This window comes from Chiloscyllium punctatum, chromosome 30 (assembly GCF_047496795.1).
Source record: "Chiloscyllium punctatum isolate Juve2018m chromosome 30, sChiPun1.3, whole genome shotgun sequence".
Taxonomy (NCBI): domain Eukaryota; kingdom Metazoa; phylum Chordata; class Chondrichthyes; order Orectolobiformes; family Hemiscylliidae; genus Chiloscyllium; species Chiloscyllium punctatum.
Genome location: NC_092768.1, coordinates 47,123,833 through 47,138,183, shown reverse-complemented (window position 1 = coordinate 47,138,183; position 14,351 = coordinate 47,123,833). Strand labels below are relative to the sequence as shown.

At 43.4% G+C, this 14,351-nt stretch overlaps 1 protein-coding gene across 2 annotated transcripts; it reads left to right on the top strand.

Moving 5' to 3' along the window:
- LOC140455655 (uncharacterized) lies at window positions 1-3,983 on the top strand. 2 transcript variants are annotated; one of them, XM_072550649.1, is made up of 2 exons: window positions 1-117; window positions 2,581-3,983. In XM_072550649.1, exon 2 carries the CDS (start codon window positions 3,028-3,030, stop codon window positions 3,838-3,840), a length of 813 nt encoding a protein of 270 aa, XP_072406750.1. In that variant the 5' UTR covers window positions 1-117; window positions 2,581-3,027; the 3' UTR covers window positions 3,841-3,983. The 2 variants fall into 2 exon arrangements, with proteins under 2 accessions (XP_072406750.1, XP_072406751.1); XM_072550650.1 differs by having other exon boundaries at window positions 1-385.
- The last annotated feature ends 10,368 nt before the right edge of the window (window positions 3,984-14,351 follow it).

Here is a 14,351-nt window from a genome sequence, read left to right as displayed (position 1 = left end):
TTGGATTGACTGTGAGAGACGTCAATCAGAGAGTCCACCCACTCTGCCCATTGTCTCCTCTTCCTCTTCCAGAGCTGGTTCACTTCCTATAGGGACTGAAAACCAAGTGAGGAGATGGTGAGTGAAGGAGCAGCTTTTATACAAATTGTATCCCATAATATCCACACCAATCTTCAGGCAGTCTGACTATCCTGTGGGTAATCAGGGGTGGAAATGTCCCTTATGCTGTGTGAGAAGATCCAGCTGAGAGAGCTGTTTACTCGGTGCTTTGTGCTGAACTGTTTGACTGGAGCTGTGTGTTAGATATTGAGTGTGTTTATTGGAAGCATTTCCCTCTGATTTCCAGACTGAGATTTATTGATGGCTCATTCCTGAATATGAGAAGGTGAGGTGTCATTATCTGGGAGGTGCAGAGAGTCTGAAGAGCCTGATTGATTTCCTTCCTATTGTTCAGTTCTGTGAGAGTTGGGACCTGGTTATTAACCTGTAGAGTGCAATTTATGCACTTTCCTTAAGGAAATATGGCCATGTCTGAAAGGTATTACTGAGGGTGTGTTGGCTTTTCGGGACTGTGCTTATGAATAGAAGACAGTAATTTAGTGTCATAAATACATCCCACTATTCAATGAGATCAAGGTGTTTTTGTGATTGAACTTTACATTCCTGCCCTTTCGAAAGTTCCTTCAACCCTATGGTCAACAAAAAACCATTAATCTCACATCTAATAACAATCATGGATTTAGTACCATATATCGTTTGTGCAAGTGAATTCCAGTCTTCTCCTGCACTTTGTGTATCGAGCTGTTTTCTCCAGCAAGGTCTGCCCCTAAACATTTCGACAGTCTCTCTGGTCCTAGACTCCCCAAACAGTGAAAGTCGTTTCTCTGTTCATTCTTTCTCTGTCCTTTAATATTTCATAAAAGGGTGGTCTAACCAGTGTTTATTTTCTAAAGTCTGGGAATACACCCAGGTTCTTTAATGTCTCCTCATAATTTTAACACTTGCAGTTAGGGGAGTTGATGACCTTGTGGTATTATCACTGGACTGTTAATCCAGAGACCCGGATAACGTTCTGTGGACCTGGGTTTGAATCCCACTATGGCAGTTGGTGGAATTTGAATTCAATAAGTACCCGGAATTAAGAATGTAATGACTACTATAAATCTATTGCCAATTGTCAGAAAAACCCATCTGATTTACTAATGTCCTTTAGGGAAAGAAGTCTGCCATCTTTACCTGGTCTGGCTTACATGTGACTCCAGACCCACCGCAATGTGGTTGACTCTCGACTGCCCTTTGGGCAATTAGGAACAGTCAATAAATACTGCCTCATCCAGTGACTGAATAAAGAGGAAAAAAAAGTCCTGGTTCCATTCTAGGATATGCACACAGCTAACCCTACACAGCTAACCCTCCAGGAGCAATATCTCTTATTCTGACACAATTTGAGAATTGTCCAGATCACTCTGATTTTCCTTTTATCATTGGACTTCATAGTGATTGTTAATTATTGTTTGCTTGGTCACTTCAGAGGGCCGTTCAGAGTCAACTGTGTTGTGTGGGACAGGAATCACATGTAGGCCAGACGACACAGTTGCAGCAGATTATTTTCCCTGAAGGACAATATTTGGGTTATTGAAACAACCTGCACATTTTTGTGTCTGCATTCATCTTTTCCATCTATTTTACAAATTTCAGAAGTAATTTGTAAAATTCACTGCCACAATATGGAGTGGTTGAAATGGAGAGCAGCGATATCATTCTGGTGAAATGAGATAGGTTCATGAGGGAAAAAGGAACAGAAAGATTTGCTGAATGTGGTGAAGAGAGTGAGAGGAGGCTGCTGTGAAGCATAAGTACCAGCATGGACCAACTAGGCTGAATTGCCTGTTTCTCACTGTATTGTATGTTTGTAATTTGCTGTGGTTGCATTTGAATTCTCAGTCTTTGGATTGTTCGTCCAGCTCCAGAGCAATTCAACTGCCATACCTGGAATCACATTTATCAAAATGTCTTTAAATGCCTTCTCTGAAGATCTTACCTGAAGGCTGGGCTTGGATTTGCCCAGTACTGTGACCGATATCTGAATGTGGGATGTGCTGAGTGAGTGCAATGTGTTTAATTTCCCAGGATAAGCCAGAATTCTACAATCAGCTACACTGAAGTAACATTTTCCTTGGAGGAATTCCTGTCCAGTGTGTTTTTCTCAAATATTTACCAAAAAGGGAAAAAATGTAATTCTGTTGACTGTTTTTGATATTAAACACATACTATTGTAGTAAAACTTTCCTTCACTAGCATAATACGGGTTCAAAATTGATGGCCCATTTTACACTACACCCAACTGTCTTTTACATTGTCCTCACTGTGCCCAGGAAAATGGGGATCTTGGCGGACAAAACAAAGGAGTCACATTGTCTGCTCCTGGTCTCTGTCTAGTATCTAGACATTGAGCGTGTGTAACAGTCAAGTGAGGAAAAAGCAGGGGAACAGCTTAGAATCTCTAACTGAAGAATCAGCTGTTTCGCAAAGGAGAGGGACGAGTTGAAAGAAATCATGTTTTCTTTTCCTATTTTCCAGAAGGATTGTGCCGTATTAAACCAAAGATTACATGGAGGATAGACATCACAGATAGATCCTGACCATCACCCAAGGAATGACTGTACAACTATGGGAATATATCCAGTCCCTTCACAGCATTGCTTAACACAGAGAAGGTTGGGCAGTCAAACCACCATCTGGAAATTGGTCGGGTCCGGGGAGCTTTGACATCTCATCAGATCTGAAACTGGTCAGTAGTGTGGAACTTTCCATCAGAACCAACCTTTCTGAAGGTTCGGCTGTGGATGATCGATCAGGGTGAGGCTGGGAAGATGTGAGTGGCTCCAAGTGTGGTGAGAGCTTCAATCATTCATCGAGCTTCATGAACCACTGACTCATTCCTACAAGGGAGAGGGGTGTGAGAACAGCTCAGTTGTCAAACAAAAGGTGTAATTGGTGTGTGCCTGTGAATACAAGGTCAGCTTTATGGAACAAAAACGTTTCAAATGTGAGGTTTGTGACAAAGCCTTTGTGAAATCTACCCACCTCCTGATACACCAGAGAATTCACACAGGGGAGAAACCATTCAGGTGTCAGGTATGTCAGGCAGCTTTCACCCAATCTTCCAATCTCCTGACACACCAGAAGTTTCACACAGGAGAAAAGCCATTCACATGCAAGGTTTGTAACAAATCCTTCTCGCGGTCATCACGTTTCCATGAACACCAATATACTCACACTGGGAATAAACCGTTCAGGTGCAAGGCTTGTGACAAATCATTCTCACTATCTTCAACTCTCCAACGACACCAACGTACTCACACAGGGGAAAAACCATTTGTGTGCAAGATTTGTGACAAATCATTCTTGCAGTCATCCACTCTCTGTGCACACCAACGCACTCATACTGGAGAAAAACCATTCAAATGTAATGTGTGTGACAGATCATTCACACTGTCAGGGAACCTTCGCGCACACCAACGCACTCACACAGGAGAGAAACCATTCAAATGTAACGTGTGTGACAGATCATTCGCACTGTCAGGGAACCTTCGCACACACCAACGCACTCACACAGGAGAGAAACCATTCACATGTGATGCCTGTGACAAGTCGTTCGCACAGTCAGGGAACCTTCGTATACACCAACGCATTCACACAGAAGAGAAACTGTTCAAGTGTTTGGTGTGTGATAAGTCATTCCTAGATTCATCAAACCTCCTGGTCCATCAAAAGATTCACATGGAGGGAATCCATTCACTTGCAAGGTGTGTGATTAATCATTCTCAAAGTCATTGAACCTACATGCAACGTATTCACACTGAAGACAAACCACGCACTTGTGAGGTATGTGAATCTCATTCTTGGAGTCATCAAACCTACATCAACATCAATGTCTTCCCACAAGAAGTATAAGCAAGGGAAGCAGATGTACATCACCAACATTCTGTTGAGAGCTGCACTCTTGCAGTCATCAACTCTCTGTGCACACCAACGCACTCACACCAGAGAAAAACCATTTAAATGTAGTGTGTGACAAATCATTCACACTGTCAGGGAACCAATGCAGTCACACAGGAGAGAAATCATTCACATGTGATGGCTATTGGAAGATGAAGCCTGTACAGAATGTGGAACCTTCCACACTTGACCAGCAATAGCATGAGATGATCTAGAAATAATCAACCCAGCAAACAATGAATCTGTCAGAATAGTGTGTGCTCAAATGAAGCAACTGCACAATGATATGCTACTCTTCAAATGTTACAGGAAGTTTTGATGAATCAATGGGCTAAAACTATTCAGGACATGCCTTTTACTGTCAGATGTTATTGGGATGAGGTCTTCCGCCAAGATGGTATCACATACAAAGGGAGCAGGGTCATTATTCATAAAGAGACGAAAAGAGACATCCTGGAACACACCCCACACAAACCATCAGAGAATCAAATCTAGTCTGGGGAAGGTAAGTCAAGTGCTCTACTGACTGAACATGAACAGTGAGATGAAGGACCATATAGCCAGTGCAGTGTTTGTAATGAACATCAAGCCAAACAAGATAATGTCATGACTCGTGACATTCCAGGCAGCCCACGGATGAAACTTGGAGCAGACTCTTCACTCTCACTGGAACTGATTATCTCGTCACTGCCATCTGCTATTCAGACAGGAGCTGAGGTTACCAACTCCCAGTGAGACTGTTGAATGTCTGAAAGCACACTTCAGTCATCATGACATTCTGACATTGTGATCAGTGACAATGACCTCAATTCAGAGTGAAGAATTCGGATGATAACCTGGTGGTATTATCACAGGACTGTTAATCCAGAGACCCAGATAATGTTCTGGAGACCTGGGTTTGATTCCTGCCATGGCACATGGTGGAATTTGGATTCAAGTTTTAAAAATCTGGAATTAGGTATGAAATGATGACCACGAATCCATAGTTGATTTTTGGAAAAAACCCATCTGGTCCATTAATGTCCTTTAGGGGAGGAAACTGCCATCCTGACCTGGTCTGGCCTATGTGTGATTCCAGACCCACATCAATGTGGTTGACTCTTAATTTCCCTCTGGACAATTAAGGATGGACAATAAATGCTCCCTAGCCAGCAACGGTCTCATCCCGTGATTGATTAAATTTTTAAAAATTCCATTAACAATTGGAAAATCATGTGTGGTGCAAAATCTCCACACTATTGCCAGTCATGTGGAAAGGCTGAGGTAATGTGGAAATTGCCAAAGTAATCAAGAAATCAACTACATCCAGCACAGATGTGTACAATGAAAATTTTCAATTAGAGATTTACAGCCATTAAAGGCACAGTTTTACAGTTACTAAAAGCTCCGGAAGTTTTCCAAGCCAATGACTGATAGCGGACCACATGCAGGCTACTCTTTCAATTGATAAAAAGTTACTGAATCCAGAAGTAGTGACAACAGTGGGTGAGAAGATCGGAGTGAAATGACAGAAAAGCCAAATTTCACTTGAATAATAATGCCAAACTGTAGTGAGAGCTCAGCATTTAAGTGCCATTCCAAGTGTAAATGTTCAACCATTCAACAAAAGTCAGCTCCCTTGGCCAGTTGGTACCCGTGTACAGTCGTTGTTACTTCAATCACAGACAGTAAAAACAACTGTAGAGATCTATCATCCAAACTGCAATCATCTGCAACTTAAGAAGCTGCTCCTTCACAGCAGACAGAGGCAGCTCTGATTTTGAAAACTGAGAAAACTATTGAACAACCATTCGTCTCAAGCATTCCCTAACAGTTCAGCAGCAGCAATACTAGCCATGGCAATTGTATTCCCACCGAGAGGCAGTGTCACCCCAGGAACCAGCCATACACAATGAGATGAACAGCCATACACAACTTATAGACAGAACATAAGAAGACCTGAATGCTTTAATTGTGTAATATATATATATATATATATTATATATGTGTAATATTGTGTGAAAACAGAAGGAAGATGAGAAAGAACTAATATAATCCGGTGTGTGATATTTTCTTTGTACAATATTAATTGAAAATGTTTATGTATGCAATTTATTTTTACTTTTTGTAGCAAATGAGATGTTCTAATAAACCCCTTTGTGCACTGTTACTTCCATATTCTCTGACCTCATGTCATTTTATGTCAATAAAGATTTTTGAGTAGCCCTTATGAAGCAGACTCCTTTTCCAAAATTGCTCTCTGGTTCTGTTTCCTGTGCACTGGATGCTGTGTCCAGTTCAGACCAGATGATTCCTGTGCTCCCTGTCCAGTTCAGATTGAGGTATTCCTGTGCTCCCTGTCCAGTTGAGACAGAGTGATTTCCTTTGCTGTTTATTCAGTTCAGAACGTGAGATTCCCGTACTCCATGTCCAGTTCAGACTGGGTGATTCCTGTGCTCTGTGTCCAGTTCAGACTGGGAGATTCCCATGCTTCATGTCCAGTTGAGACTGGGTGATTCCTGTGCTCCCTGTCCAGATAAAAACCAGGTGATTCCCGTGCTCTGTATCCAGTTCAGGCCAGAAGATTCCTATGCTCCGTGTCCTGCTCAGACCAGGAGATTCCCGTGCAGTGTTTGCTACTCTGATCTTTAACATGGAGAAACTGGGATTGAGGGACTGACAGAAGATGAAGGATTGGGCAGCCGTTGCCATGACAGAGTCCAGATTCTAATCCTTTCACCCCAGGCCGACTATTCCAAGTCAAAACGAGAAAGTGAGAGTAAGTGTCCATCCACAAAGACTGTTCAGGGGACAGGTTACAGCCTAGCTACAATCCCAGGGCTTCCTGCATCTGAGCGAGTTCAATCTTCAGAAAATGGAGGTTTCAGCTGGTTAAGAGCCTTGGGACACTGGAGACTGAGACTGGGACAGAGCCATTCCACAAGGAATGGATTATGATATTGGGGGAATGAGGTGCAAGAATGCGCTGGAGAAAGTGGCCAAGGAGTTGTGGGTGATAGAAGAACAGACCAGTCTATCAAACAGAGTACAGTCCTTTGAAATACTGAATGAGGAGAGGAAGGGAAAATGTGTTTTGAAATGGCAACACTCTGGAGGTAGTGATAATTAATTTGTTGAAAATAGAGACTGGAAGGGAGCAAGGTATGGGCTATGGCAATCCTATTGCTCTGGGTAGGGAAAAGGTAAGGGGGCAGGAAATTTGGCAGGCATGGTCAAAACAATTTGTGCTCCAGAACTTGAGCTAGGCTGTTCCAGTACAGCTACAACATTGGCATCAACCATACAATGTGGAAAATTGCCCAGCTATACACAGAAGAAGGCCGACGACTACATCATCAATCTACTCTCAATCATCAGTAAAGTGATGGAAGGTGTCATCATCAGTGCTATCAAGCAGCACCCACTCAGTGTTGCCCAGTTTGGGTTCCGCCAGGGCCATTCAGCTGCTGATCTCATTAAAACCTTGGTTCAAACATGGACAGAAGAGCTGAATTCCAGATGGGAGATGAAAGTGACATTAAAGCTGCATTTGACAGAGTGTGGTATTAAGGAGCCCTAGCAAAACTGGAATCAATGGGTATCAGGGGTAAACTCACCACTGTCATAAGTGGCATGAAGGAAGATGGGTTGTGGTTGTTGGAAGTCAGCTTTCTCAGCTCCAGGACATCTCTGCCGGAGTTTTTCAGGGTGGTGTCCTAGGCTCAATCACCTTCAGCTGCTTCATTAAAGACCTTCCCTCCATCATCAGTTCAGATGTGGTGATATTCACCAACAATTACACAATGTTCAGCATCACTTGCAACTTCTCAGTACTGAAGCAGACCATGTCCAAAATACATCAAGACCTGAACAATATCCAGGCTTAGGTTGAAAATAAGCCAGTAACAATCACGCCACACAAATGCCATGTAATGACTGTCTCAAATAAAAGACTACATAACCACCACCCCTTGACATTCAATGGCATTACCGTTACTGAATCACCCACATTCATCATTCTCGGGGTTACCATTGACTGGAAGCTGGTCAAAGGCTAGGAATACTGTGGCGACGAACTCATGACTCCCCAAAGCCTATCCACCATCTACAAGGCACAAGTCAGGAGTGTGATGGAATACTTCCCACTTTCCAAAATGAGCACAGCTCCAACAATATTCAAGAAGCTAAACACCAACTCGGAGAAAGCAGCCCTCCTGATTGGCACCATTTCCACAAACATTCAATCACTTCCCAACTGACGCTCAGTATCAGCAGTGTGTAACATCTACAAGATGCACTGCAGAAATTTATCAAAGATCCTTAGCCAGCACCTTCTAAACCAATTACCACTTCCATCGAGAAGGACAAGGGCAACAGAGGCATGGGAACACCGGCACATGCAAGCCACTCACTATCCAGGATTGGAAATATATCACTATTCATTCTCTGCTGTTGGGTCAAATTCCTGGAATCCCCTCCCTTACAACACTGTGGGTCTACTTACAGCACATAGACGGCAGTGGTTCAAAAAGGCCATCTAAATCGCCACTGTGGATCAGCAATAAATGCTGGCCCAACCACATTGGTGAGTGAGTAAGATAAAATCTATATGGTCAGCTGAGTTATCCATTTCTGCTCACCCCTTCCAAACAATCAGCTTGCAGAAGTCATGGCTGGCTGTCTCCCAGTTGTAAACATCAATGCTTGTGACTTTATCTCACTTACAGGTTGCCTGTTCATCGATCAGAGGTTATTTGGTTCTACAGCTATTATCAATCAGTGGAATGTGAGCAGGGTCCTGCAGACACCATAGGCTCAGCATTGAGGGAATGTTGATGGAATGAGAAGCATCCAGGAGCTGTGAGTTGATGACTTTCCAAGAGACATTGAGCATATGCCTGAGATAGCAAGAGTGCAAAACTGCTCAGCACTTAAAGAGATCACAGGTGACATTAACTTAGAAATTTATAAGGATTTAACCCCCAAGGCTGTGTACACAATGTAAACTTCTGTAAACTGGCAGATTTAATTGAAAACGATAACTAGTTAGACTGCAGGTGTCAGTGTTGTCTTTGTGTCTGGGTTCCTGAAACTGTGAAAGAGAGTAAAGACCCTGGTGTTAGGAGAAGTGAAACTGATGGAGAAAAATGAGTGGACTCCAGGAGTGATGACCCTCCGACAAGAGGATCCCCATATTAAGCAAAAATCCAAAACATCAAGCACTGGCTCAAACACAATCACTCAACAAAACAACCATTGACCAGGTATTCTTCAGTGAGACTGAACTTCAGAGGACCTCCCCAGTATTAGATGGGCTTGTGTGTGCAGGACTCTCAATTTGCCCAGATCTTCCACGTAGATACAACATCCAATGACACTAAGATCAGTCACACAGGCGTGTTTGAGTGATTGAAGCAGAAAGGTCTTGATCCTGATCCGGTTAGGAGTGACACTGGATAATCCCACACTCCAGGAACAGTTTAGAGTGAGCTTGATTATGTACCTAACCCATGACGTCCCTTCTCTGTGAGTATTTGATGTGACAGTGTCAATGTGGAGAAGTTATTCTATCCTTTAAATAGGTGAACTCACACCTCTCTCTTGTACTCTGGACTCTTAAAGTTCAGCCTGAACCTGTACGGGTGGAGAAAACAGTCAATGTGCATAACTCCTCTTTTTAGAATCATTTATTGTAATATTTATTAACTTACAAACATCAGTTCCCTGCTCTCCTTCTGAGTCAAATCAGAAAAGTCATACTACATTCCTGTTAAATCAGTCTCAATTTCACAAACACTGTTCCTAGAATGTCTGACCTGTACTCTCATTATTAACATTTGAATTGCTGCTTTTGAAAAATTGTTGCTTCGGTTGCTGCTATTCCTTTCTCTTCATTGTCCTGTTTGCGTTTATCCAATCTCCCTCTCAGGCTGATTTCTGAGAAGCTCTATACCGTGTAGTGCTGCCATTGCTATCTGTTTCTGCTCTTATTTTATAGTCGGGGTTGTTTAGCTCAGTTGCCTGGACAGCTTTATTGCGATGCAGGGTGTCACTAAGAGTGGGTTCAATTTCTGCACCAGCTGAGATTACTATGAAAGATTCTCCTTTCCAGAGCTGTGTTGACCGTTGGGTTAAACCACCACAAGTCATCCCTCTCTGATGACAGAGCAACTCGATGGTTCTCTGGGATGATAGCGATTTTACCTTTACCTCGATCTTACTGCTCTCTGCTGCTGCTATCATTCTGCTGCCACTCCCTCTCTTACTGCTAAACACATGTTTCGCAAAACTGCCAAAAATATCATACCCATGACAATGATTGCCAAAAAAACCCTTCCCAATCTGGATTAATTTACACATTATAACAATTTCACACCTTTTTTATGTGCATTAACATAGGAAGCTAGTTTCAATGGGGAAGATCCTGGTTATCAGATCTGGTTGGTTTCAGTCTCATCAAAACGATTTCTGGGATAAGCATGTCCAAGGAATGCAGAGAACATTCAGATGTAGTAGCTCCATACAGCTCATTACCTTGTTATTACTTACAGTTTGACAGGGTGGCCTCTGGCCACCCACTGAAGTGGATAGACATTCAGTCATTGTGTAATCTAATGGCTTCATTCACTGTCTTTTGACTGGTCAATTGAAACTCATTATGTCTTGGTCATGTTCACAAGGTCCTGTGGAATTCTGGGATAAAGAGTCTACTCAATATATTAAAACTGTCCAACCCCTCCCTCCATCCCAGCCCCTGTTCGACCTGCTTGAAGGGGGTGTAATACCATTTCTGGGCCAGTTGATTGGAAAATACCTTGTAGTTGACTGTGATCAGTTCCAGTGGGAGTAAAGAGCTGTACTCCAAAGTTTTATCCATAGGCTGTCTGGGATTTCACAAGTCATGAGCAGCTCTTTATCATGTTTAGCTCGTTGTTCATGACAAACACTGCACTGGTTGATGTTGTCCTACATCTCATTGGAAAAAGTAAGGACTGCAGATGCCGGAGATCAAAATTGAAAAGTGTGGTGGTAGAATCCTGACGAAGACCTTACGCTCAAAACATCAACTTTTCTGTTCCTCGGATGCTGCCTAACTGGCTGTGCTTTTCCAGCACCACATTTTTTGACTTCACCTCATTGCTCATGTTTGGTCAGTACAGCACTTCTCTTACTTTCCTCAGACTAGATACGATTCCTTGATTGTTTGTGTGGATTGTGTTTCAGCATTTCTTTTCTCATCTCTTTAGGGATAATAGGCCTGCTCTGTTTGTACAAGATGCCATCTTGGGTAAACACTTCATCTCTGCTTGTTCAAAACTGACACCAACACCCTTTCATTACAACTTCCTGTAACATTTGAAGAATTGCACCTTGATATGTGGTTTGCTTGATCTGAGTAAGGTGCCTGTCTACAAGGTTCAATGTCTCTGCTGGTTTGATGACTTCCAGAGCATGTTGTGCTATTGTTTCATATTGAATCTGGAATATTTCACACTCTGCACCAGCATTGACTTCCTTCAGAGAGACTGCAGTTGTCAACAGCCTGTTAGTGACATACATCTGCTTCTCTTGCTTATCCTTCACTTCCAAGTAATATCTGTACAAATGAAGTAACATCCTTTGCAAATGCATCACTGAATGGAAATATTTTGAAAAAAGATTTTATCATTGTCTTGTGGTTTGGCTCCACCATTGCTTTCTTTCTCCCAAAGAGGTACAGGTTGAAATCCTCGCAATCAAAAACAATATCCAGACTTGTGTTCTCAATCTGCTTATAGTTTTGTTCAGTTGATTTGATGTGATTTGATTTATTGTAGTCGCATGTACATATGTACAGTGAAAAGCTTAGCTTGCGAGCAGTACAGACAGATCACAGTAAGCAAGGACATACAGAACATAGGATGCTTAGACAGAGTGAAGCACACAGATACGCTGCAGAGGAGATGTGCGAGGCAAGATCAACATTAACAAGGATGACATTATTTGAAGTTAGACAGTCCATTCATCAGTCTAATAACAGCAGGGAAGAAGCTGTTCTTGAACTTGTTTGTGTGTGTTTGTGTGTGTGTGTGTTCAATCTTCTGTATCTTCTGCCTGACGGAAGAGATTGTAGGCGAGCATGACCGGGGTGAGAAGTGTCTTTGATGATGTTGGCAGCCTTTCCACAGCAACAAAATGTGTAAATGGAATCTATGGATGAAAAGATGGCTTCTGTGATGGTCTGGGCTGTGTACACAAACTTCTGTAGTTTCTTACATTCCTGGGCAGAGCAGTTGCCATATCAGGCTGTATGCATCCGGATGATACACTTTCTATGGTGCATCTGTAAAAGTTGGTGAGGGTCCTTATGGACATTCTGAATTTCCTAAGCCATCTGAGAAAGAAGAGGCATTATTGTGCCTTCTTGACCACTGCATCTATATGGGAAGCCCAGGACGGGTTGTCATTTATTGTCACTGCTAGGAACTTGATGCTGGCAACCCTGTCAACATCTGCTCATTTGATGTAGATGGGGGCGTGATATTCTTTCTTACTGAAGTCAACAATCAGTTCTTTTGCTTTGCCGACATTGAGAGATTACATTACACCACAACTCCAAGCCCTCTGTTTCCTTTCCGTATTCTGATTCATCCGTCCTACCATGGTAGTGTTATCAGCAAACTTGTAGATGGTGTTCGATCGGAATTCGACGACACAATTGTGGGTGTACAGTAGGGGGCTGAGAAGACATCCTTTGGGGCTAATATTGAGGATTATCTGTGGGGAAAATGCAGTCATCTATATTCACTGACTGTGGTCTATGGATCAGAACTCTGAGCATCCAGTTGCAGAGGGCGGAGCTGAACTCGATCTCGGAGCATGGAGATCAGTCTGGAGGAAATTATGGTGTTGAAGGTGGAGTTTGATATAAGTATCCTTGTCCAGATGTTCCAGGGATGAGTGTAGGGCGAGGAAAATGGATTATTGTGGACCTGTTCCATCAGTAGGCAAATTACAGGGGATGAAGGCAGGCTGGGAGGCTCAAGTTGATGTGGGCCATGATCAGCCTCTCTAAGCACCTCATGATTATGGAGGTCAGAGCCACTGGGCGTAGGCATTAAGGCACATTTCATGTGCTTTCTTCGGTACTGGAATGATGGCGGTCTTCTTGAAGTTGGCAGGGACTTCTGATTGTAGGAGGGAGAAGTTGAAAATATCAGTTGATATATTTGGCACCTGGTCCGCACAGTATCTGAATGCATGGCTGGGGACTTCATCTGGGCCCATTTCTTTCCTCAGGCTAACTCTCAGGAAGACCGATCTGACATGTGCAGTAATGATGGAGGGAACAGGTACATCCAGGGCTGTCAGTGCAGGTGACACTGCGCCACTGGCATTCTGCTTGAACCAAGCATAGAAAACATTGAGCACATTAGGGAGGGATGACTTTTTGTTCACTATCTTGCTCTTCTTCATTGTATATCCTGTTATGTGGTTTAGGCCGTGCCACAGGCAGCATATAGTTGGTTTGGGCCTCTAACTTGGTCCAGTACTGTCTCTTGGCCGGGATGGGACCACTCCCCACAGCAGATTCGCCGACGACGATTAGCCATTGCCCTTTGACCGCTGAGGACGCTTAGCCACCGCCCAATGGCCACTGAAGATGATTCCGCTAATAAGCAGATTCGCCACCGACAATTAACCATTGCCCTTTGACCACCAAGCATATCTAAACTATATAAAATTGTATTTTTTTATTTCAAAAATATACTTTATTCATAAAATAATTTGATGGCCTGTACAGTTGGACATGCCATACATATGTAAACATTCCATTTGTTTGCATACCGAAACAGAGTAATCATTCGTATTTACAGGTCTGTACGAATACATTTTTAGTTGAGGCGTCAGCAGAGCCCAAATGACTGCGCGGGCCCCCTGTTCTTCCTTAGGCAGGCAGATGTTACACGATGGTCTTTCCCCACCGCGCCTTGGCGGCAGCTGCCCCAAGCTTCAGCGCGTCCCTCAACACGTAGTCTTGGACCTTGGAATGTGCCAGTCTGCAACACTCAGTCAGGGTCAACTCCTTCAGCTGGAAGATCAACAGGTTTTGGACCGCCCAGAGAGCGTCCTTCACCGAGTTGATGATCTTCCAGGCGCAGTTAATGTTCGTCTCGGTGTGAGTCCCGGGGAACAGACCGTAGAGCACGGAGTCCAGCGTCACGGCGCTGCTCGGGACGAACCTCGACAAGCACCACTGCATTCCTCTCCAGACTTCCTCTGCATAGGCACATTCCAGAAGGAGGTGTGTGACAGTCTCGTCCCCCCCGCAGCCACTTCGAGGGCAGCGTGCGGTGCGGCAGAGAGTCCGGGCGTGCATGAAGGACTCA

Excerpts from the sequence above, each read along its gene's own strand:
- LOC140455655 (XM_072550649.1), top strand. The coding sequence starts at position 3,028 with ATGGAACAAAAACGTTTCAAATGTGAGGTTTGTGACAAAGCCTTTGTG.